At 36.9% G+C, this 25,469-nt stretch overlaps 1 protein-coding gene across 3 annotated transcripts in view; it reads right to left on the minus strand.

Moving 5' to 3' along the window:
* Nucleotides 1-25,469, minus strand: part of RNGTT (RNA guanylyltransferase and 5'-phosphatase) — a 181,622-nt gene that overhangs the window by 131,118 nt on the left and 25,035 nt on the right. For all 3 annotated transcript variants that reach the window (XM_084890442.1, XM_084890441.1, XM_084890440.1), the window contains exons 6-8: nt 23,868-24,108; nt 23,365-23,474; nt 11,811-11,912 (exon numbers count right to left, since the gene is read on the minus strand). In XM_084890442.1, coding sequence (XP_084746568.1) covers nt 11,811-11,912; nt 23,365-23,474; nt 23,868-24,108 — 453 coding nt within the window. The remainder of the gene's footprint in view (nt 1-11,810; nt 11,913-23,364; nt 23,475-23,867; nt 24,109-25,469) is intronic.

Below are 25,469 nucleotides of genomic sequence, written 5' to 3' on the forward strand. Positions count from 1 at the left end.
CACTAGAAAGATAAAAACAAACCTGAGCCTAAAATATTTTAATGTACCGAAACAGCTTCTTAAGATTTACTAACAACAATGATACATATAAATACACAACTTCAAAAGCTATTGGACCATCACTCCAACACACAAGATGGCTGCACCCATGTGGTCAAAGATCCTGCCCCATGTGGACACGAGATGGCCACCACAAGATGGCCAGCAGGGGAGGGCAGTTGGGAGGGACCAGGCCTGCAAGGGAGGGAAGTTAGGGGTGATCAAGCCTTCAGGGAAGGGCAGTTAGGAGTGACCAAGCCAGCAGAGGAGAGAAGTTGGGGACAAACAGGTTGGCAAGTGAGCAGTTAAGACATCAATCAGGCTGGCAGGAGAGTGGTTAGGGGGTGATGAGGCTGGCAGGAAGAAGCGGTTAGGGGCAATCAGGAAGGCAGGAACCAGACGAGCAGTTGGGAACCAGCAGTCCTGGATTTTGAGAGGTATGTCCGAATGCCCATTTAGGGTCTAAACGGGTAGTCGGACATCCCTCGAGGAGTCCCAGATTGGAGAGGGTGCAGGCTGGGCTGAGGGACACAGACCCCCCCCATGCACAAATTTCGTGCACCAGGCCTCTAATCTATATATATAAAAGCCTAAGCGACCATCTGACCGGCTGGTAACTATGACACACAATGACCACCAGGGGGCAGACGCTCAATACACAGACATGGAAACATGGAACAGACTGATAAATCTCAGAGGGAAGGGGGAATGGGGAAGAGATTAACTAAAGATCTTATAGGCATACTAGAGGCCCGATGCACGGATTCATGCACCGGTGGGGTCCCTCAGGCTAAAACCAGCTCTCTGACATCTCTCTGGATTACAAGAGGGTGCAGGCCAGGCCGAGGGACCCCACTAATGCTGTGCACCAGTCCTCTAGTATAACACATTAAAAGCTTAAAACCATTCTTAATAATTCATGAGGATATAAAATTTAGGTCTTTTTTCAAATGAAAAGTATTTTAAAATTAAATTTTCTAAATTGTAAGATGTTACTAAAATAAAATTTGTCCAAGAAAGCTCACCTGGCCTTGGCCGGGTAGCTCAGTTGGTGAAGAGTGTCATCCTGATATGCCAAGGTTGCGGGTTTGATACCCAGTCAGGACACATACAAGCAACCAATGAATGTATAAAATAAGTGGAACAAATCAATGTGTTCTCTCTCTCTCTCTCTCCCTCCCTCCCTCCCTCCCTCCCCCTCCCTCTCCCTCTCTCTCCCTCCCTCCCTCCATCCATCCATCCCTTCCTCCAAGATCAATAAATAAATAATTTTTTTTAAATTAAGAAAGCTCACTTGCCAACAAAAATATCAGCAGCAACCGTAGAGCTGGGCTGAAAGCTAGAGATGTACTGTACTAACATGGGCTGTCTATAAGATCTTCAAGAAATCAAATTCACAATTTTAAAAAGAGCCGTCAAAACTAACTCATTTTTTATTTCTTTACCTAGTTTACAGGTACTAATTTGGGAAGCAAATTACCATTAACATGCAAAAACTGAATATACTTCCAAGAAAATAAAAATACTATATGATATGTAACTTCTTAAAAAGAAAGCATATGGTTTTATAATTTTCTTTTCCAAAATATAATTGGGGCATATACATCAAAATCACTGTTCACCCTGGCTGGTGGCTCAGCTAGGAGTGTCATCCTGTGCACCAAAAGGTTGTGGGTTTGATTCCCAGTTAGGGAACATTACTAGTTAGCAGGTACTATCCCTGGCTGGGGTGCATACAGGAGGCAACTAATCAATGTTTCTCTAAATTAATGGAAACATATCCTCAGGTGAGAATTAAAAATAATAATAACTATTCTTCATATGCAGTACCATGTATAATATCAAATGACTTTTCTACCCTATGAACCCAAATTTCATTATCTAAAACTGAGTTTTTCCATTAGACTCCTTTGCTCCCAGCATAAACCACTGGAAGGAAAAACCTATATAGGTAAAAGAGACGCTTCACATTATTCTTTCATACTCTGAGAACACAAGTTTCCAGAAGCAAATAAGACTCTTTTTAGGGACTCTAACATAGCAAAAGTCATTTTTACAAAAATAGTTCCAAAATGATATTGCATGGTCATCTACAAATAAAATACTTCATGTCTAGTGCTGCGGTCAGCAAATTGCAGCTCGCGAGCCAGCCACATGAGGCTCTTTGGCCCTTAGAGTGTGGCTCTTCCACAAAATACCATGGCCTGGGCAAGTCTATTTTGAAGAAGTGGCATTAGAAGAAGTTTAAGTTTTAAAAATATGGCTCTCAAAAGAAATTTCAATCGTCGAACTGTTGATATTTGGCTCTGTTGACTAATGAGTTGCCGACCACTGGACTAGTGGATAGTGGGCTCTAAACCAGAGGCCATCCTGCCTCAAGTCCAAGACCACAGGCAGATACCAGAAGGTACATCAAAGACTCAGACTCTGGTTTCTGAGCCTAGTACTTGATCCCTAAAACTCATCGGTGTGACCTCTATGAACCAAGGAATGCCCTCCCTGCATGTTCTTACTTCCAGCTCTGAATCTCTCTTATGATGGTCAATTTTATGTCTCAATGCAACTGAGTCAGGGGATGCCCAGATAACTGGTTAAACATCATTTCCAGGCACATCTGTGAGGTGTTTCCGGAAGAGATTAGATTGACTAAAGCAGACTGTCCCCTCTCCATGTAGGTGGGCCTCATCCAATCTGATGAGGGTCCAAATACACAAAAAGGTGGAAGAAGGGAGAATTCACTATTTGCCTCTCCGTATGCCATCAGGCCTCCTGTATGTTCTCAGGCCATTAAGCTTGGACTGAACTACAACATTGGCTTTCCTGAGTCTCAGGCTCACAGACAGAAGGTCCTGGTACTTCTCAATCTCCACAATTGCACAAGCCAATTCCTCAGAATATACCAAATCTACCTCTCTCTCTCTCTCTCTCTCTCTCTCTCTCTCTCCCTCTCTCTCTCTCTCTCTCTCTCTCTCTCTCTCTCTCTCTCTATATATATATATATATATATATATATATATATATATAGCTGACCTTGTATATATATATAGCTGACCTTGAACACCTCCAGTTTGAACTGAGCAGGTCCACATATAGGTGAATTTTTTTCAATTGACCCATAAGTTCAAAACTGAATTTTTCAAAAATCAACTTCAAGATTAAGAAGTGTATGTGGAGAAATGCCTGTAGTTATATGTGGATTTTTGGCTGTGCAGGATGTTGGCACACCTAACCTCCACATTGTGCAAGGGTCAACTGTGTGTAGCTAGGTAGCTAGATAGATGATAGATAGATAGATAGATAGATAGATAGATAGATAGATAGGTATTAGATCAATTTTCATGCTATCAGCTCTGTTTCTTTGAAGAATTCTAATACAACTTTCCAAAGTAAAATAAAAACACTACACTTCCCAGACTGCTTTGTAGCACAGTTAAGGCAAGTGACCAGTCAGCTCCGCCCAAAACTTGGATGTAGAAGGCAACAATGGCTGAGTGCAAGCAGATAAATTTGGGGGTAACTGTGGGGGGTGGAGGTATTTGGTTCTGGGGCAGCTACAGTGGAGCTTCTGGATCCAGTCTCAACTATGATTGGTGCCAGGTGGAGGGTGGTGGCAGCAGTGGTGTTTTTTCTAGAACAGTTCCATGGTGTGGCTCCTAGCTGCTGTCCTGGATGCATTGTTCTCAGTTGTATAACATCCTCTCTGGCTGTCTAGCCCTTCCAGAGATTTCATAAGGTACATAGCATTCTTTAATAAATTCCTTTCTGCTTGAAAAAAAAATAAAAAATAAAAAAAATAAAATAAAATAAAATACTTCATGTGCAATTCCCAAAATAACACATTTACATCACAATTGCTATGTTTTCAATACTGTTGTATACGGATCCCCCTAATCCTTATTAAATTCTTAATAATCCCAAACTAATATTTTGGGATGTATTAGATGTACATACAATACACTAGGAACAACTAGAATCCTGCTTCAGGAAAGCATCTTGAACTGAAGCTGGTCCTCTGCTGCCACCTAGTGAAGTTATAAAATGCCAAGACTAAACCAAAAGTGACTGGAAAAATATTTCAATGATTAATCTGTTTAATAAGTCATTAAAATATACAGTTCAGAACATGGTCCTTAAAATATCATTGCAGAAAATCTTAAAATATTTAATACACTGGATATTTTTACTTTAAAAAATATGTATTCCCACAAATATATTCTAGAGCATACAGAATACAAGCAATAAATTATAATGAATTATCAGATAAATAATACTCATATGATATGTTATCTAGGATATACTATCATAAAAGCAAAATTTTCAAAACAATCTAAATTTCCAGCCATACAAGATTTTGTCAAAATATGGTGCATTATACAAAGGAATATAATGATCCAGTATCCTTTTCCTCCCAATAATATCAAAATCATAACCATGTTGTTGGGGTATTTTATATAGAAAGCTACCTGTGGGTTTTAAAAATGTGTCCACAAGTCTCCAAACTCTTCAACATTCTTCCCTTCAAATAAAATAAAATACTTCATGTGCAATTCCCAAAATTGCACATGAAGTGCAATTGAGGTGCAGCTTAATTAATTTCCCTCTCCTTGCATGTGGGCTAGATTTCTCTTACTTCCAACAAATATATATATATATATATTATGGCAGAAGTGATTGTAGGTAACTTTCTGAGATGAGACTAAATTAGATTATAAAAAGACTAGTACTTCAAGCTTGGATATCTTAGAGCAGTGATTTTCAACCGTTTTCATCTCATGACACACACAAACTAATTACTAAAATTCTGCAGCACACCTAAAATATGTTTTTTTGCCAATCTAACAAAAACAAAAGGGTATAATTTTTATTCATTCACACCAGACGGCTACTGCTGCGTTAGATGTTGACATTTTTTTATTTAACAATCTAAAGCAAGCATGTCAAAACTCAAAGGTTAACAAGGGCCAAATAAATAAGGTTCAAGTTTATGTGGGTCACAAAAAACAAAAGCATCAACTTTCATAAAAACACAGGTTTATTTCGATAGAGACATGCTGAATACAAAGGACTGAAATAAATTAGTAATTGTTAACATAAAATAGTAGGACATTTTAACAAAATTAATATTTTTTCTTGAACATTAACTTACCAGACACTGAATAACTGCACAAATAAGCATACGCAAGTAAACCTATATTTTCTTGTTCTCTGAAAGCAAAATATTTCCTATTGCGCACACCAAACAAGTCAGTCCAAAACTAATGATGTGGCAATTGGCTGCTAAAATATTCGCTGCTAGTATTAGTAGAGAGAAATGGTGCACCTGTGCATAAGGTACGTAAGGGAAATGAATGCAACACGATTGTATTGCATTCATAGTAATCAGTCATTAGCAAACATTGTAGTTCGTTATTAATAATTATGTATAAGAGGATATTGTAATAATTAAGTTACGAAATATTTATTAAAATGTTTCTTACATACCGTTATATTGACTGGGCCACAAAAATATTCACTGTGGACCGCATACGACCTATGGGCTGGCAGTCTGACATGCTTAATCTAAAGGTAAAGCGGTCAGAGCCCCTGAGTAGTCAATATTGCATATTTTAAAAACTCTTGCAGCACACCGGTTGAAAATCACTCAGAATATCTACTTTTTCTAATCATATGCTCTGGGGGAAGCAGGCTACCATGTGCTGGGGACACTCAGGTAGCTATGGGGATCCACTTAGAACCCCAAGAGTTAGGGATTTTAAGATGGAGACCTTTGAGATTCAACATATGCAGAAAGAAGCCCTCTCAGAGCTTCTCTTATCTAAGAGCAGAAATTTAGGAAATGAGGCTGTCATAAATCTCCTTTTGGGGGTAGTTTCACTCCCAGGAAGGAGATTAAGAGTGAAATTATCTTAAATCTCCTCTCTGGATTATGGCCATGAAGAAAAAGAAAAAGAAAAAGACCATTAGCATCAGTATAAACAAACAGTATCATAAACTTTCTTATCTCCCCTTTGTTACCCTAAAACCCATTTGTCTTTCCTAATAAAAATCATTGTTCTACATGTATTAAACACAAAATTATTCAAGAAAAAAATTATCTTACATATAATATTTTAATACAAGTAACATCATATTTAAAATTGTTTTTGAGATATTAATATTTATTGCATGTCACACTGTTAAGATTGTTTTTCCTGAAAAATAATTTTTTAAAGATTATGTTACAATCTGAAAAAGAAAATCTTTGTTCTTCTCATAGAAGCTTTTTCTCCCCACCTTTTCCCCTAGTTAGTAGATATATAAGCCCCTAACTTCAGCCATTTAGTAAGCCACTTCTTTTGTGCTGCTTACTCTGCTACTACTTGTATAATTGAAGCAATTATTTTATTTTCTGGATTCTGGCTCCTCAAATGTCTCCATAAAAACTTTAAGTCACCCTAGAACAGTATAAAAATTAATTTTTTTTTCAGCTTTGAGCAGTGATAGTATCATACATAGCCAATGAGGTTTATCCAAGGCACAGTTATTGCTAATTTAAAAAAAAAAAAAAAAAACCAAATATTTTCAGGTATAATTTTATGCAGTAGTGAGTTTTTAAATATTAGATATGATGTTATAGCTATAATTAATATTTACCAGTAAAATAAGATAGGAAGTTTATTTAATATCAATATTCAGTCAAAGTTTTTATGTTATATATCATAAGAAGCTATTTGCTTTGAAAAATAGAGCTAAATAGAAATTTATATTTGCTTTGATCTCTTCCCTCATGTGGAACTGAAAAACAACTAAGTGAACAAGTCTAAATTAAAGTAATATATGCAGTACTAATTGATCATAATTTGATTTACTCATTCTGTTCCTAAAGCATAAAAAACACAGTTTGGATTTTGTACTCCACTGAAAATTATTCCAGAGACATCTGAAACCTCTTTAATATTCCACTCAATATGTAAGACTTTTCTAGTCTAGTGTCTCATTACCTTATCCACCCTATTCCTGTCTGAACATTCAGCTCCAGTCATTAGAATAAGCATCTGCTGCAAACATTATTAATGAGATACATATCAAGGGATCCAAGTAAGCTATTAACTACCTGAACATTATATAAATCAAGCACCCTGTTATAACAAAGGCATGGGGCATGATTTAATGAGAGGGGAAAGAAAGGCTTAATTTACCTCTTAAATTTATGTATTTAGTAAATTACTTAAATTATAAAAAAATTAAAAAAAAAACTTGCCAAAGCACCAGGAATTAGCAATAACTTACAATCATAGGGGAGGCCGGGGGAAGGTCAATGGGGGAAAAAAGGAGACATATATACTACTATTTGTAGTACTTTAAACAATAAAGTAATATTTTAAAAAATAATAAATTTTAAAAATAAAAATAATAACTTACAATCAATGAGGAAAAGACATTTCAACATTTTAATTTACTGAAGTATTTTTTTAAATGTCTTATATTAAGCTTATGTTTTTCTACCTTAAGCTCACTTTTACATTTTCTTATAAAGAAAAATCATTTGAGATGTAAAGATAGTCTTTTAAGGAGAATGTTTTCGATTAACTTTATAAGTTGACAAGCTGTGATATTTTATAAGTTGACAAACTATGACCCAAGGGTCAAATCTGACCTGCTACCTGTTTTTGTAAATAAAGTTTTATTAGAACACAGTTTTGCTCTTTTGTTTATATAAGAGCAGCAGGATATAGCTGTTTGTGTATTACAATGGCAGCACTGAATAGTTGAGACAGAGACCACCTGGCCCACAAAATCTAAAATATTTACTATCTGGCCCTTAGAGAAGACATATGCTGAACCCTGGATTAGACAAAAAACATAAAGCTGGAGATTCTGTCTTCAGCATTCCTAATCCATTCATTATCTGACATAGAGCTGGAGTTAACAAGTTTTCAATATAATTTCTAGATGACTGAACAAAAGAGATTCCCAGACCAAAATACAGGAGGAATAAATCTGTCTATAATTCTCTCCAAGAAGCATAATACAAATATGTCTTGCTTACTTAAAACAGATGTGTTATAAAATCTGACTATAACGTAGATTTTACCCCACTCTTTCTCCACTTAAAGAAGTAGGTAATAAACCCATCTGTTAAGAAATATTAGCCCTAGCTGGATTGGCTCAGTGGATAGAGCATTGGCCTGAAGACTGAAGGGTCCCAGGTTCAATTCCGGTCAAGAGTACATGCTTGTATTGCAGGCTTGATCCCCAGTGTGGGGTGTGCAGGAGGCAGCCAATCAATGATTCTCTCTCATCATTGATGTTTCTATATCTCTTTACCTCTCCCTTCCTCTCTGAAATCAATAAAAATATATGTAAAAAAAAAAAAGACACTGTTACTAAGTATCTAATTAAAATATACATCTCAACAAAACTCAACTTAGGCCGATCCTTACTACCAATTTAATAGATTCTGAAATTATAACCCTAAAAGTTAAAATATTATTTCAACATTCTGAAAATAAGCAATGAAGTTAATTTTTACTTATTCTTCAAAAATACATATGCCCAGGGAAGAGGACATAAAGAGGCAATTCATTCATATTCTATATATCTGAATCTTTAATTGTATCTATCCATGCTTATAGATTCATCCATGTAGAATGAATACTCCTAAAAGAACATAAGGCAAACTTAAATTTTTAATTTTATTTCTCTATACTGTTTGAATTTTTTATCATACATTTATATTAGTTTTCTTGAAGCTAGTTCACTTGTAAAGTAACTTCAAAATACTGTGAACAGCCCAGCAAGTGTGTCTCAGTGGTTGAGCATCAACACATGCACCCAAGAGGTCACTGGTTCGCTTCCTGGTCAGGGCACATGTCTGGGTTGCAGACTCAATCCTCCAGTAGGGGGCATGCAGGAGGCAGCCAATCAATGTTTCTCTCTCATTGATGTTTCTTTATCTCTCCCTCTCCCTTCCTCTTCTCTAAAAGAGACCAATAAAAAATATAAATGAATAAGTTAATACTGTGAACAAATGAACATCTAATATGTAAATATGTAAAAAATATATGTAAGACATATTTGAACTCACTACACCAAGCATTAATATTAAAACAAAAACTATATTCAAAAGAATAAAGTCTCAATACCACAATGATAGCTAAATATTTTTTTTTTTAAATATATTTTATTGATTTTTTACAGAGAGGAAGAGAGAGAGATAGAGAGTTAGAAACATCGATGAGAGAGAATCATCGATCAGCTGCCTCTTGCACACCCCCTACTGGGGATGTGCCTGCAACCAGGTACATGCCCTTGCCCGGAATCGAACCCGGGACCTTTCAGTCCGTAGGCCGACGCTCTATCCACTGAGCCAAACCGGTCCCGGCATGATAGCTAAATATTATGAAGTTGAAGAGAAAGACTTTCCAACAAAGACAAATGAAATCAAAGAAAGTACGATGACATATTCCCAACTGATAAAAATAAAATATAATTACTAGAAAGCATATCATGTTGAAATATCATTATATTAATTATTATTATAATCAAGTTGTATCTGCCCTTCTCCATATCTCCGTATGTATCTTTTTTTGTAGTCCTCACCTGAGGATATTTTTCCATTATTTTTAGAGAGAGTGGGAGGTATTGAGAAAGACAGAGAAAGAGAAAAATATCGATGTGGCAGAGAGACATCAACCCTGGGTCAATGACCAAATTGGCCAGGGCCATAAGAATCTTTTAAGGTCACCACAAATTAAATGTAGATGAAGAAAGAATAATACAAAAAGTATAACTGCCACTTTGACATTCAAAAACTGCTCATAAAAATTAAATGTAATCTATATCATCTTCAAACTAACATCTAAAAATTAAAATATAAAAGCAGAATCTTAAAGATATATCTACATTCCCTTTTTATTGCAGCATGATTCACAATAACAAAGACATGAAAACAACCCAAATGTCCATCAACCGATGAACAAAGAAGATAGGATATACAGCACCACCACCCCCTTTATCCAGCGGGGATTAGGTTCCAAGAACCCTTGTGGATGTCTGAAACCACAAATATTACCAAACCCTATATGTACTATGTTTTTTCCCTCTATATATATGTACACCTATTATAAAAGTTAATTTATAAATTAGACAGACATTAACAATAAATTTTAATAAGATAGATAAATACGGTAATCACTTATATATGAAATTAAAAAAAGCCAAAATCATAGAAACAGATACTAATATGATGGCTACCAGAGGCTGAAAGGGGGATGGAAATGGAGAGATGTTGGTAAAATTCCAGTCGTGAGACAAATAAGTTCTGGTGGTTATAGTTTCTAATACTGTATTATACAGTTGCTAAAACAGTAAATCTTAAATTTTCTCACCACAAAAAAGAAATGGTGATCATGTTAAGTGGCGGAGGGGTTAGCTAATGCTGTGACAGTAATCATTTTGCAATATATAAGTATATCAAATCAACATATTGTATACTTTAAATTACCCAAGATATGTCCATTATACCTCAATAAAGCTGGGAGAAAAATTAAAATATATGTGCATTCCTAATTATTATAAAACATTTTTCTCTGTTATGAAAAAGTTAATAAAACTCCTATATTGATATCTGAAAAATAATTTTTCAACTATCAATAACCAACTGCTAAATAAAGACTTATTAGATACATATAGATATCAAAGCTATAAAAATATGGGTTATAAAAACAGTAAGAAAAAGTTAAGTATTATTGAGGAAGCACAAAACTTATACTAATATTTTAAAATAATATTAGTATAATATTTTAAAATATTAAAATATTAGTATATGAAATTCCTATATAAAATATAGGAACATGAAATTTGAAACTAAGCTTTGTTGTAAGAATACAACCTGAGGAGTGTATAAAGTACAAAAAGAATTAGCAAGGATTAAAAGAAAATGAAAAACCTATTCAAAGAAACAAAATATAGAATAAATCAGGAAGATCTGGTAATATTAAGATTATAAACTGACAGCACTTCTGCTAATTTTGTTTTGTTTTGTTTTTGTTAATCCTCAACCGAGGACATTATTCCACTGACTTTTAGAGGGGAAGGAGAAGGAGAGGGAGAGGGAGAGAGGGAGAGAAGGAGAGAAGGAGAGAGGGAGGGAGAGGGAGAGAGGGAGAGAGGGAGAGAGGGAGAGAGGGAGAGGGAGAGGGAGAGAGGGAGAGAGGGAGAGAGGGGGAGAGAGAGGGAGAGAGAGAGAGAGAGAGAGAGAGAGAGAGAGAGAGAGAGAGAGAGGCACATCAATTTGAGAGAAGCATTGATTGGTTGTCTCCTGGCACATGCCCCAAACTGGACCAGGGTTCAAGCCCTCAACTGAAGTACGTGACCAGAAACGAGCCCAGACCCCTTCAGTCCTTTGGCTGATGCTCTATCCACTGAGCCAAATCTGCTAGAGCACATCTTTTAATTTTGGGGGTCCCAGGAACCATTAAAAACAAGGTAGTGTACACAAGATATACCAAATAGCACAATATTATCAAGGGAAAAAACACTTTCAAACTTAAATTTGGTAGCGATTTATGTTTAACAGAACTCTAAAAGCAAGAATTTAGCAGAATGAGAATATTACATAGCTAAGAATACTAGCAAAAGAAAAACTATGCAAAATTTGAAACATGCCATATTTTGTTGTTCAATTCAGAAATTCACATTCCCCAGCATGCAAACCTCCTCTAACAACAAAGCAATTTTCTTCAAGCTTTAGGGCTATTTGTATGATTATTTTTAGAAGTAGAACTTACCGAGTACCATCTGCTTTCCAGCTTACTTTATATGGATTCTGTTCCAAAAGTTTAATATTTTGCTTGTCCATGGAAACAGGCTGTGCTCCAGGAAATCCAGACCTGAAAGAGGAATATTTTATTATTATGACTGGTATCCATAGAAGGCACTACATGCCTGAAACCAACCTCACGAATCACACATTTATACAATGTTCTCCCTATCATGAGATTAATGTCGATTGGAAAAATATTAGATTTCACAAGAATGCTAACAAAAGACTACCAATTTCTTGACATTTTTAGAACATAAGTTATCAAGATTCTAATTACTACAACTATACCTATTGGGCTAATTTTTAAATATTAATATACATGATCTAAATAGTAAAACAGGTATGTTTACAAGTCCTTTAAATCACTAAGAAGTTTTAATCTTGCTTTAGATATTCTACATTATTCAAGACCCATATTGTTCCATCATGACATTGCCAGCTTGGCATAACTCTGCAGGGTTGGCAAGTTTCTCCCCCAAAAGATGCCCAGAAGTGACAAAACTGCAGAAATGTAGATCAAGATTAAAGGACTCTGGCAAGGGTTTAACACAACACTAAAATCAATATTACTTTATCATCATTTTCATCTTTTATTTAAAATTATTTTTAGGTGATTAATCTATATCTACCAGACAAAAAGTTACTTATATTAGGAATTTTTAGGTTGATAATCCTGATTAAGCATTTTCCAGCTGTATTATAATTTTTGGCCTCAGACATCAACGATCAACAGAAATGTTCACAGACCAAGATCAGAGAGCAAGAGTTAAGAGTAGTGACCTCTCTCCTGAATCCTTTCCCATGAAACACCTGATAAATAATTTCAAGAGAAACCAAGACGATGGCATATGTAAATACCTAAACCATTGCCTCAAAAAACAATTTTAAAACTATAACTAAAAGACAAAACAGACACCATCCAGAACCACAGGAAAGCTGGCTGAGTGGAAATACTACCACTAGAAGGAAAGAGAAGCCGAACCTGGTTTGGCTCATTGGATAGACTCACACATGTGTCAAACACAAGGCCCGCGGAACAAATCCAGCCCGCCAGGCCTTGCAATGTGGCCCGCACCGCACTGTCATCACTGCACTCCGCTGTCAGTTTATGACATTGTCAGCTTATGACTGTTCAGTAAACCATTCAGCCCGCGATTTAGGCTGGATTTTAGATTTTGGCCCCTTCTCTGATTGAGTTCGATACCCCTAGTAGAGCATCGGCCTGCAGACTGAAGGATGGGGTTTGATTCCGGTCAAAGGGCATGTGCCTTGGTTGCAGGCACATCCCTGGTGTGGGGTGTGCAGGAGGCAGCTGATCGATGATTCTCTCTCATCGATGTTTCTAACTCTCTAGCCCTCTCTCTTCCTCTCTGTAAAAAAATCAATAAAATATATTTTTTTAAAAGAGGAAAGCACATTGAGACTCAGAGGAACTGCAAAAGGCTGAGGTACAGAGACGTGAGTGCACACTTGCATGCGTGCGGAGAGGACAGACAGCTGAGTGCACAGGCGGCTAAGTGCTTGGCTGGCTTTCTAAAGTGGGAGGGGGACAAAACTCCCAAATGCACTAAACTCCAGTCCCGGGCAAGACTCTGGGGAACCAGATTAATTCTGGGGAATCTGGGTTGTCAGGAAAAGAGAAAGTACACTGAGACTCAGAAGCTGCGGAAAGCAGAGGTCCGGAGGTACTCGCGCAGAGAGAACTAACTGGTGCATGGGTGGCTAAGTGCGCACCTGGCTATTTTTTTTTTTTTTAATATATTTTATTGATTTTTTACAGAGAGGAAGAGAGAGGGATAGAGTTAGAAACATCAATGAGAGAGAATCATTGATCAGCTGCCTCTTGCACACCCTCTATTGAGGATGTGCCCGCAACCAAGGTACATGCCCTTGACCGGAATCGAACCTGAGACCTTTCAGTCGGCAGGCTGACGCTCTATCCACTGAGCCAAACCAAACCGGCCGCACCTGGCTTTCTAAAGTGGGAGGGAGACAAAAGCTCCCAACTACGCTAAACTCCAGTTCCAGGAAAATTTCTAGGAACCCAGACTCATTCAGGGGGGAAAACTGTACTGTCTGGCAGCAGGCAAAACTCGAGAGCAGCTTTCTCTCAGAGATGCTTACAGCGATTACAGAGGGACACTGAGACCCAGGGCCTCATAAGACAGGGCTGACGGGAAGCCAAGTCTGTTGGCTTAGCCCTGAAACTCCGCCCCATCCAAGCTGAGCATAGAGGCTTTTGCAATTTTACAAGTCTTGTCCCATAAGGGTATCTCCAGCACAGAAGTTCTCCCAGCGTAGACACAGCTGATCCTCACAGCCAATTGACATGGAGGTCAATTCCTCCCAGTGATACCAACAATAACCAAGACTTAACTACAACAAGGCTGTACACACAGTCCACAAAGAGGTGCACCAAGGGTGTCCACCTCAGGTAACTGGGGAGGCTGAGCCACTGTGCTCTATAGGACACCTACCACACAAAGCTACTCCACCAACTCAGGGAAGCAGCCAAAATGCAAGGCAAAGAAACAGATCACAAATGAAAGAAATGAAGGAAAACAAACGACTGGATATAGAGTTCAAAACCACGGTTATAAGGTTTTTCAAGAATACCCTAGAAAAGGCCATTAAATTTAGCGAGACCCTCAAAAATATGAAAAAGGACCAACTAGAAATTAAGCATAGACTGACTGAAATAAAAAATATTATACAGAGACATAACAGCAGACTAGAGGAACACAAGAATCAAGTCAAAGATTTGAAATACAAAGAAGCAAAAAACATTCATCCTGAAAGCAAAAAGAAAAAAAAGAATCCAAAATCCAAAAATATGAAGATAGTGTAAGGAGCCTCTGGGCCAACCTCAAGCATACCAACATCCAAATTATGGGGGTGCCAGAAAGAGAGTAAGATACTGAAAACCTATTTGAAGAAATAATGACTGAAAACTTCCCCCCACTTGGTGAAAGAAATAGACCTACAAGTCCAGGAAGCGCACAGAAACCCAAACAAAAGGAATCCAAAGAGAACCACATTAAGACACATCATAATTAAAATGCCAAGAGCAAAAGACAAAGAGAGAATATTAAAATCAGCAAGAGAAAAACAGTTAATTACCTACAAAAGAGCACCCATATGATTGTCAGCTGATTTCTCAACAGAAAGTATGCAGGCCAAAAGGGAGTGACAAGAAATATTCAAAGTGATGAATAGCAAGAACCTACAACTAAGATTACTCTACCCAGCAAAGCTATCATTCAGAATTGAAGGTGAGATAAAGAGCTTCATAAATAAGAAATAGCTAAAGGAATTCATCACCACCAAACCAGTATTATATGAATGCTGAAAGGTATTTTTTAAGAAGAAGAAGAAAATGGTAAAGATAAAATTTATGAACAACAAACACATTATCTATCAATAAGTGAATCTAAAAATCAAGTGAATAAAAAACCTTATGAACAGAATAAACTGGTGAATATAGTAAGAATCAGGAGCATAGAAAGGGAGTGGACTGACAATTCTCAGGGGGAAAAGGGTGTGGGGCGTTCAGGAAATGACTGGAAAAAAAGCATACACCTATGGATGAGAACAGTGGGCGGGGAGAGATAAAGGCAGAGGGTGGGGTGGAAACCAGGTGGAGGGGAGCTATGGGGAGAAAAAAGAGAAACAATTGTAATAATCTGAACAATAAAGATTTATTAAATTAAAAAATAAAATAAGTAATTTCAAGTCATGGTAGGGGGCAGAACATATTTAAAGCTGATTCTCCCAGGAAAACTAAAATATGGGCACAGTCAATTTTTATCTCTTCTCCATTAATACAATAAGGGCAGGGGCGGAGCTTGAAGATGGCGACCGAACAGTCGGACCTGTTCTGACTCTGGTCCCAGAACAGATAAAAGTGGCATCTGAGTCGCTCAGGGAGGGTTGATTAGCAGCTTAGGGGCAGCCGAGGTCTCTAGCAAGCTAGGGAGCGAGACTTTGGACAGAATTTCCTGGCCACGGCGGAGGCCGGCAGCGGCGGCAGCAGCAGCAGCGGCGGCGCTGCGAGAAAGGAGTGGCTTCTCTGAGGCCGGGAAAGCCCACAGCAGAGAGGTCCACCCAGTAGCTGAGAGGCCCGAATTGGCGCAGGCGCGTGAATTCAAAGGAGTTCTTCGGTCATCCACGGAAAGGTCAGAGTTTGCGGGGAAAGCCTGAGAGATCGCGGTCCCGCGGCGCCAGCAGCCGGGGAGTTCCGGCCCCGCCTCCATGGAGCGCCCGCAAAGCTGAGCCCTAAGAAGGCTGCAGCGACATCTAGTGCTGGGTTTGGCATAAGCTTCCCCAGAAGCGGGAATTTTTTATTTTATTTTTTAAAAAAAAAAAAAAAACGCCAGGGGACAGGAGACAGAGTATTAAGAATCGCGGCTGTCCCGCCAAGGGCGGAACATCTGGACACCTCGGCGCCTGATCCCCTTCAACCCCTAGCTTCGGAATACTAGGGAAGGCCTGCCTAGTTGGGCATATCCGGGGAATTTGCAGGGAGAAATTCCCTTCCTGGAAACAAGGGATCGGAGCCAGAAGAGATAGTCTGGGAGCCAGCTAGCACCCTGCCAGCTAGAGCCATAGAGAAAGAAGGCCAGAGCAACCAAAAAGACTGGGAGGTCAAACCAGAAACACTGACACCTAAGAACTGAATTACAAACTGCCCTTCTTTTTTTGTTTGTTTGTTTGTTTGTTTGTTTGTTTGTTTTTGTTTTCTTTTCTTTTCTTTTGTCTTTTAATTAATCAAAAATAAATGGACACAAATAACTAAGATATAGCCTACTTAAAATTAAGGATTACCTTACAAAACTGAGGTGCAGTGGAAAGCTGGGAACTGCAAGACTGTCTGGTCCGAGAATCAGAAGTGCCAAATACATTAACTGAGGAAGTAAGGGACTACTACTGGTCATTTTTATGCTAATTTTGCTATTCTTTATTTTATTTTCATTTTTTACATCTTTTATTTAATTTTCATTTTTCATATCTTTTACTTAAGAAACAATTTTTTTTCTTTTTTCCTTACTTGATTTTACCTTTTCAATTATTACATTTTTCAATCTCTATCATCACTATTACTACTGCTATTTTGCAATTTTTTAAAAATTTTTTTATTTATTTTTTTTCTCTCTCTCTCTAGTACCATTTTATTTTTTCTTTATTTTACATTAGGAGTAACCTTCATTCTATTTTAATCTCTACTATAGCATCATTCAACCCTATCCCAACTCAACCCCTACACTATCACTCTCCTACTAAACTTTACCCTTTAGTCTACAGTTTATCCTATCCCATTCTGGCTTTAGTTTTTCCTCTATTCTCTCTGTATACCCCCTGCTAAAGCTCTCACTATACTTATAGACCTAAGTTCCAACCCCTGATCCAAGTGTATAAATACCAATCTCTGCACTATATTAACTAGTTAAAAAAAAAAAAAAAAAATCTGTTCTCCCCTCTATCCTGGTCGCATTGTTTGTGTGAAGGTTGATTATTGTGAATTTTTATGCTTTTTAGTGAAATTGTTATGCTTATTCCTGTATTGTTATTGTTGCTTTGTATTTTTTTTTAAATCCTCTGTTTTTGTTTGTTTGTTTTTTACTTCTGTATATCATAGCCTTACTTAATAATAGTGGATATAGTAGTTTGTATTAATCTCCAAATATTGTTACTGGCATTGGCGGGGTCCAGAGGTTGTTCTTTGGCAATTTTCTCCACATATATATAGTTTGTTTCACATTTCTCTTTTAGTTTGCTTCTTCTCTCTCTTTCTCTCTCTCTCTCTCTCTCTCTCTCTCTCCATCTTCTTTTTTTCCCTGTTTTCCAACTTCATTTTGTCATTATTTTTTTCCTCTTCTTCTTTTTCTATCTCTTTATCCCTCTTGTTTTTTTTAATTTACTTAATTTTTTTTTTAATTTTAATTTTAATTTTTTTAAAAAAATTTTTCTTTATTTTATTTTTACCTCTATTCCTTCTCAACTATCCCCTAAGTTGCCTTTCTCTAGTGGTCACCTTTATTAGAGGTTATTAATATTGTAAATACATTCCTGTTAAGTGCCTCTTGTGTTGTACCTGGTAGTGTTGTATTTTGTACCTCAAAAATCAACGCAGGAGAAGGAATACCACATAACCAGACTTCCTGAAAAGATGGGGAGACAAAAACATAGTCCGCACGTGAAAGAAAAGCAGGCATCACCAGAAAAGGAAGTAAACGAGTCAGAGGTAAGCAGCCTACCAGAGCAAGAATTCAGAGTAATGATCATAGCATGGCTAAAAAGAATGGAAGAGAAATTTGACAATAGCCAAGAAGAAATGAGGAAGAACCATGAGGAAATGAAGAAGAGCCATGAGGAAGTGAAGAAGAACCAAGAAGAAATGAAAAGTGACATCGCTACCATGAAGAACTCAATAGAAAGCATCAAGAGTAGACTAGATGAAGCAGAGGACCGCATCAGTGAGCTAGAAGATAAGATGGAAAAAAATACCCAAGTAGAGCAACTTCTAGAAAAAAAGATTAAAAAGCAGGAGGAGAGCCTACGGGAGCTTTGGGACATAACAAAACAAAATAATATTCGAATAATAGGGGTTCCGGAAGGAAAGGAAACTGAGGTAGACATGGAAAAAGTATTTCAAGAAATAATGACAGAAAACTTTCCTGAAATAGAAAAGAAAAAAACCACACAAATCCAAGATGCCCGTAGAGTCCCAAGCAAAATGAATCCCAGAAGACAGACTCCAAGGCACATTATAATTAAATTGGCAAACAACAATGACAAAGTAAGAATCTTAAAAGCAGCCAGAGAGAGACAGAAAGTTACATACAAAGGAACCCCCATCAGACTAGCAACTGATTTCTCAACAGAAACTTATCAGGCCAGAAGGGAATGGGACGAAATATACAAAGTCATGCAAAGGAAGGGTCTGAATCCAAGAATACTGTACCCAGCAAGGCTATCAATCAAAATTGAAGGGGAAATCAGGAGCTTCACAGACAAAAAAAGACTGAAGGAATTTATCTCCACCAAACCAGCAATGCAAGAAATGCTAAAGGGTCTACTGTAAAAATAAAGAAATAAGAAGTGAAGAAGGAACATGGGTATAGAATAAAAATGGCGTCAAATGAGTACCTATCAATAATAACCTTAAATGTAAATGGATTAAATGCTCCAATCAAAAGACATAGGGTAACAGATTGGATAAGAAAACAAGACCCATACATCTGTTGTCTACAAGAAACCCACCTCAGAAAAAGAGATGCACACAGACTGAGGGTGAAGGGATGGAAAAAAGTTTTCCAGGCAAATGGAAATGAAAAAAAAGCTGGGGTAGCAATACTTATATCTGACAAATTAGATCTCAGAGTGAAGGACATAACAAGAGATAATGATGGCCACTTCATAATAATAAAGGGAACAATCCAACAAGAAGAAATAACCCTGGTAAATATATATGCACCCAATACAGGAGCAACCAAATACATTAAAAAACTGCTGGAGGACATTAAGGGAGAGATTAATAGCAATACAATCATAGTAGGAGATTTTAATACCCCACTGTCACCCTTCGACAAATCATCTAAACAAAAAATCAGCAAAGAAATATCAATCCTAAATGACTCACTAGACCAGTTGGAATTAATTGACATCTTCAGGACACTCCACCCCAAAGCCACAGAATATACATTCTTCTCAAGTGCACATGGGACATTCTCAAAGATAGACCACATTTTGGGACATAGGCAAAGTCTCTTCAAATTCAAGAAGATAGAAATCATATCAAGTATCTTCTCAGACCACAATGGCATAAAACTGGAAATTAACTGCAATAAAAATAATCCAAAGAAATCAAACACATGGAGACTAAACAGCTTGCTATTAAACAAGGGCTGGGTTACCAGAGAAATCAAGGAAGAAATTAAAAACATCCTGGAAACAAATGACAATGAAAACACAACAATCCAAAATCTATGGGACACAGCAAAAGCAGTTTTGAGAGGGAAGTTCATATCCTTACAAGCCTATTGCAAAAAACTAGAAAAAATAGTAACAGATGATCTAACTCTACAACTCAAAGAGTTAGAAAAGGAGCAACAAGAAAAGCCCAGTGTAAGCAGAAGGAAGGAAATAACAAAAATCAGAGCGGAGATAAACGACATAGAGACCAAAAAAACAATACATAAGATCAACAAAACCAAGAGCTGGTTCTTTGAAAGAATAAACAAGATAGATGGACCTCTAGCCAGGCTAACCAAGAAACAAAGAGAGAGGACCCAAATAAACAAAATCAGAAATGAAAGAGGTGAAATAACAACAGACCCCACTGAAATACAACGGATTGTTACAAAATATTACGAACAACTCTATTCCAACAAACTGAACAACCTGGAGGAAATGGACATATTCCTAGAAAAATACAAACTTCCAAAACTCAATCAGGAAGAATCTAAAAATCTCAATAGACCAGTGACTTGGGAAGAAATTGAAACAGTCATCAAAAAGCTTCCAGCAAACAAAAGCCCAGGGCCAGATAGCTTCACAGGAGAGTTTTACCAAACATTCAAGGAAGAACTAAAACCTATCCTTCTCAGACTATTCCAAAAAATTCAAGAGGAAGGAACACTTCCAAACTCCTTCTATGAAGCCAGCATCACCCTAATACCAAAACCTGATAAAGACAACTCAATGAAAGAGAATTACAGACCAATATTCCTCATGAACATAGCTGCCAGAATCCTCAACAAAATTCTAGCAAATTGGCTCCAGCAGAGCATCACAAAGATCATACACCATGACCAAGTAGGATTTATTCCAGGAATGCAAGGTTGGTACAATATCCGCAAATCAATAAACGTGATACATCACATAAACAAGTTGAAAGATAAAAATCATATAGTCATATCAATTGATGCAGAAAAAGCATTTGATAAAATCCAACACCCTTTCCTGATAAAAACTCTTAACAAGGTGGGAGTACAAGGATCATACCTCAACGTAATAAAAGCTATATATGATAAACCCACAGCCAACATCATACTCAATGAGCAAAAACTAAAACCATTCCCTCTAAGAACAGGAACAAGACAGGGATGCCCACTATCGCCACTCCTCTTTGACATAGTACTGGAAGTACTAGCCATTGCAATTAGACAAGAGGAGGAAATAAAAGGCATCCAAATTGGAAAAGAAGAAGTAAAGTTATCCTTATTTGCAGACAACATGATATTGTATATAAAAAAACCCAAAAGACTCCATTAAAAAACTAATTGGCTTAATAAATGAATTTGGCAATGTAGCAGGATACAAAATTAACACCAAGAAATCTATGGCATTTCTATACACCAACAGTGAGTTTATAGAAACAGAGACTAAAAAAGCAATTCCATTTACCATCGCACCAAAAAAATTAAGATACCTAGGAATAAACTTAACTAAGGAAGTAAAGGACCTATACGCGGAAAACTACACGACACTGAAAAAAGAAATAGAGGAAGATGTAAACAGATGGAAGAACATACCATGTTCATGGATTGGTAGAATCAACATCATCAAAATGTCCATACTTCCTAAAGCAATCTATAGGTTCAATGCACTCCCCATTAAAATACCAACGGCATATTTCACTGACCTAGAAAGAACTCTCCAAAAGTTCATTTGGAACAATAAAAGACCCCGAATAGCCACAGCAATCCTGAGAAAGAAGAGTAAAGTAGGAGGTATCTCAATACCAGACTTCAAACTGTATTACAAAGCCACTGTTCTCAAAACAGCCTGGTACTGGCACAAAAACAGACATATAGATCAATGGAATCGAATCGAGAATCCAGATATCAACCCAAATCACTATGCTCAATTAATATTTGACAAAGGAGGCACAAATATACAATGGAGTCAAGACAGTCTCTTCAATAAATGGTGTTGGGAAAATTGGACAGATACATGCAAAAGAATGAAACTAGGTCACCAACTTACACCATACACAAAAATAAACTCAAAATGGATACAGGACTTAAACATCAGACGGGAAACCATAAAAATACTAGAAGCAACCACAGGCAACAAAATCTCAGACGTATGCCAAAAGAACTTCTTCACTGATACTACCCCTAGCGCAATCGAAGCTAAAGAGAAAATAAACAAATGGGACTACATCAAAATAAAAAGCTTTTTTACAGCAAAAGATACCATCAACAAAACAACAAGAAAGCCCACTGTGTGGGAGAACATATTTGCAAATGTTACCACTGATAAAGGTTTAATCTCCAACATCTACAAACAGCTTATACAACTAAATAAAAGGAAGATGAATGATCCAATTAAAAAATGGGCAATGGACCTAAATAGAATATTTTCAAAAGAAGACAGAAGGAAGGCCAAAAGGCACATGAAAACATGCTCAAAGTCACTAATTATTCGAGAGATGCAAATCAAAACAAAAATGCGGTACCATCTCACACCTGTCAGAATGGCCAACATCAACAAATCAACAAACGACAAGTGTTGGCGAGGTTGTGGAGAAAAAGGAACCCTCGTTCACTGCTGGTGGGAGTGCAGACTGGTGCAACCACTGTGGAGAACAGTCTGGAGTTTCCTCAAAAGACTGAAAATGGAACTCCCATTCAACCCAGTAATTCCACTTCTAGGAATATATCCCAAGAAACTAGAAACACCAATCAGAAAGGATATATGCACCCCTATGTTCATAGCAGCACAATCTACAATAGCCAGAATTTGGAAACAACCGAAGTGTCCGTCAGCAGATGATTGGATCCAAAAACTTTGGTACATCTACACAATGGAATACTATGCTGCCATAAAAAAGAAGGATTTCTCATCATTTGCAGCAACCTGGATGGAATTGGAGAACATCATGCTGAGTGAAACAAGCCAATCAATGAAAGAGAAACACCACATGACCTCACTCATTTGTGGATAATAAAGAACATTATAAACTGATGAACCATAAGATAGATATAGTGACAGTATATCAACAAGTAGACTGTCAAATTACAGCGGGGAGGGGAGGAAGATCTGGGGGAGAAAATAGATCAACGAAGGACTTGTATACATGCATATAAGTGCAACCAATGGACACAAAACTTTGGGGAGGGAGGGGATGTGTGGGAGGGAGGGAGGGGGTCAAAAAAAAAATCAATAAAATATATTTAAAAAAAAAAAAAAAAAATACAATAAGGGCAACCCAAACATTAATCTGCAATAGTAGATTCAAACATACAAAACATTTTATACTAAAAAAAGACAAAAACATTTTATACTAGAGAGTGACAATAGTAACTTTCTAATCCTTTAGGAAGACATGTGAGTCAACTAATTTTTGACTGAACTGTCTATTACACTGCTTGTCTGAGAAAAATTTAAATTTTTGTAAGCAGTCTATGTAAACATACAAATTTCAAGAAGCAAATCAACTAAGTTAATGTTTGCTTCAATGGTAAGTGTTGTAAAGTAATAACTTTTATTTAAAACAGTAAAATATGTATTACCCTTCCCAGCCACAGAATTGACGACACTTCTGCTGTACTTCTCCTAACTTCGGTTGAGTTGTTACTTGAGTTACACCTTTAACCGTTATACCTTCCAAGAAAATAGCACCCTTAAAATAAAAGGGAAATGTTTTATTAGAGTTCAAATATATTTACGAAGATTAGACTGAGAAATAATTTTATAAAGCATTAGTAAATTTTGACTAGATATTTAGTTGGAATTTCATAATACTTTGCAAAGAAATAGTAAATTCTCAGTCTAATGTGTAAGAGATCTTTAGTTTACCTAAGAAACAAAAACAGGATGAATTTATGTAACAAACTTTCCTTATACGAAAGGCAGAGTCATGGCTACCAAGAATCTTTATAAATAACTAGAATAAAATAAACTCTCATATATAGTAAAAGAAGCATAGTCAACGTTCCATTTTCATAAATCTCATGAAGATTCTCATAAATCTGACAAAGAAAAAGGTAAAGACCATAATATTTTTATTCATTACCAGTTTTAACCGTTCTTTTCTCCTCTTGCCAAAGGAGGCACTTGACCCAGGTTCTGGTTCCTTCTTTACATCATCTTCCTCATCTTCCTCTTCCTCATCCTCAAAACACCAATCTGGCAATACAGGTGGGGCTGGTGCTTCCTCTATATCCCCATAGCGACGAAAAAGTTCTTTCAAATAATCACCCTTATAAATTCCTGGTGGTCTCGCTTGAGCAAAAGTGGCAACTGCTGCTTCAATACTATGGAAAACAAACACCATGCAATTTCCTCACTATTCTCCACTTATGCATATTTTTCAAAACCTACCTATAACAATAAAACCATACCATGCTAATTAGACCAGACATCCCTCCGGATATCCTCCAAAAGACCTTCCGACAAAGCCAGGGCTGCGAGGGAAGCCTGGGTCCCAGGTGCCAGATGGAAGCTGGTGATGGCAGCCGGGAGAAGGAAGGCCTATTCTTGTATAAATTTCGTGCCTCTAGTTTATTATATTTAAGGCACCACCGATTTATAATGGACAAATCAGTCCCACTCTTAAGGCACTCAATCTATTAAGGGACAATTCGTTCTGAAACAGTCTGAACATAAGGTAATAAGATAATTCCTAACTCTAGAAGTAAATTGCATTGAGTGTATAGAAAAGGCCTGCATCAAGTCTGTGAAGAATTTAAACAAAGCTTTAAAGGTTGAGGTCTCTGACTGAAGTTTCCTAACTCTTAAGGAAAAATGTCAAAGAAATTTGAATAGCAGTATCAATAAAAGTAAAAAGTATGCTGGTTTTTCAGGAACTTTCAGCAAACCCAGGTAATCTGAGCATAGGTCATCAGAGAAAGGTTAAGCATAGGCTGAATCTGACAAGATTCTGGTGTAGAGTAGTAATTTTAAACCCATGTGCCGTAAAAATTCTTAAAACATGCAAATACCTATTTAGTCAGGACAATTATATCTTTTCACTTGGATTATTAAATTTTAAAAAGTGACAACAGCCAACACAACAATAGCCATTCAATGTGAATGATTCAAAATTATTCCTGTCTTTTTCTCAGAAGGGCAAAAAATGTATTTTTTGGTGTGCTGCAGAATTTTAGTCATTAGTTTGTGTGTCATGAGATGATCGCTAGTGTAGAACATCTGAAAGACCAGAAAGGCTGCCCTACAAGTGCATGCAGAAGAGAACACTGAAGATGCGTGACAGGAAAATAAAATAGACAATCTGAAGTGTACATCTGCTGATTATATTCAGTGAAGGACCTACTGTGTGGAAGGCTTTATAAACAAAATAATAACCCTTAATCAGTAAATGAGGAAATTCAGTTGTTAATATCCCATCTCTCAGGAATTTTTGAGTAACTAAAAGTTCTAATTTCTCACAATATTAAAAGGTATTTCACTAATAATGGGTGCTCAATAAAAACATGTTGACTGGTTTAATAAAGTAACACTGTCCCAAAAATAACTTCTCTACATAATCTTATAAGTGTATCTTAGTACTTAATAGCTATAAAAAGGTACTATTAAATTTTATTTAAAAAAAAAAAAAAAAAAAAAAACAGCAGGAACTTCCAAAAGTGAATATGAACACAAATAAGAAAATACA

Source organism: Pipistrellus hanaki (genome assembly GCF_964339955.1).
Source record: "Pipistrellus hanaki genome assembly, chromosome: 7".
Lineage (NCBI taxonomy): Eukaryota > Metazoa > Chordata > Mammalia > Chiroptera > Vespertilionidae > Pipistrellus > Pipistrellus hanaki.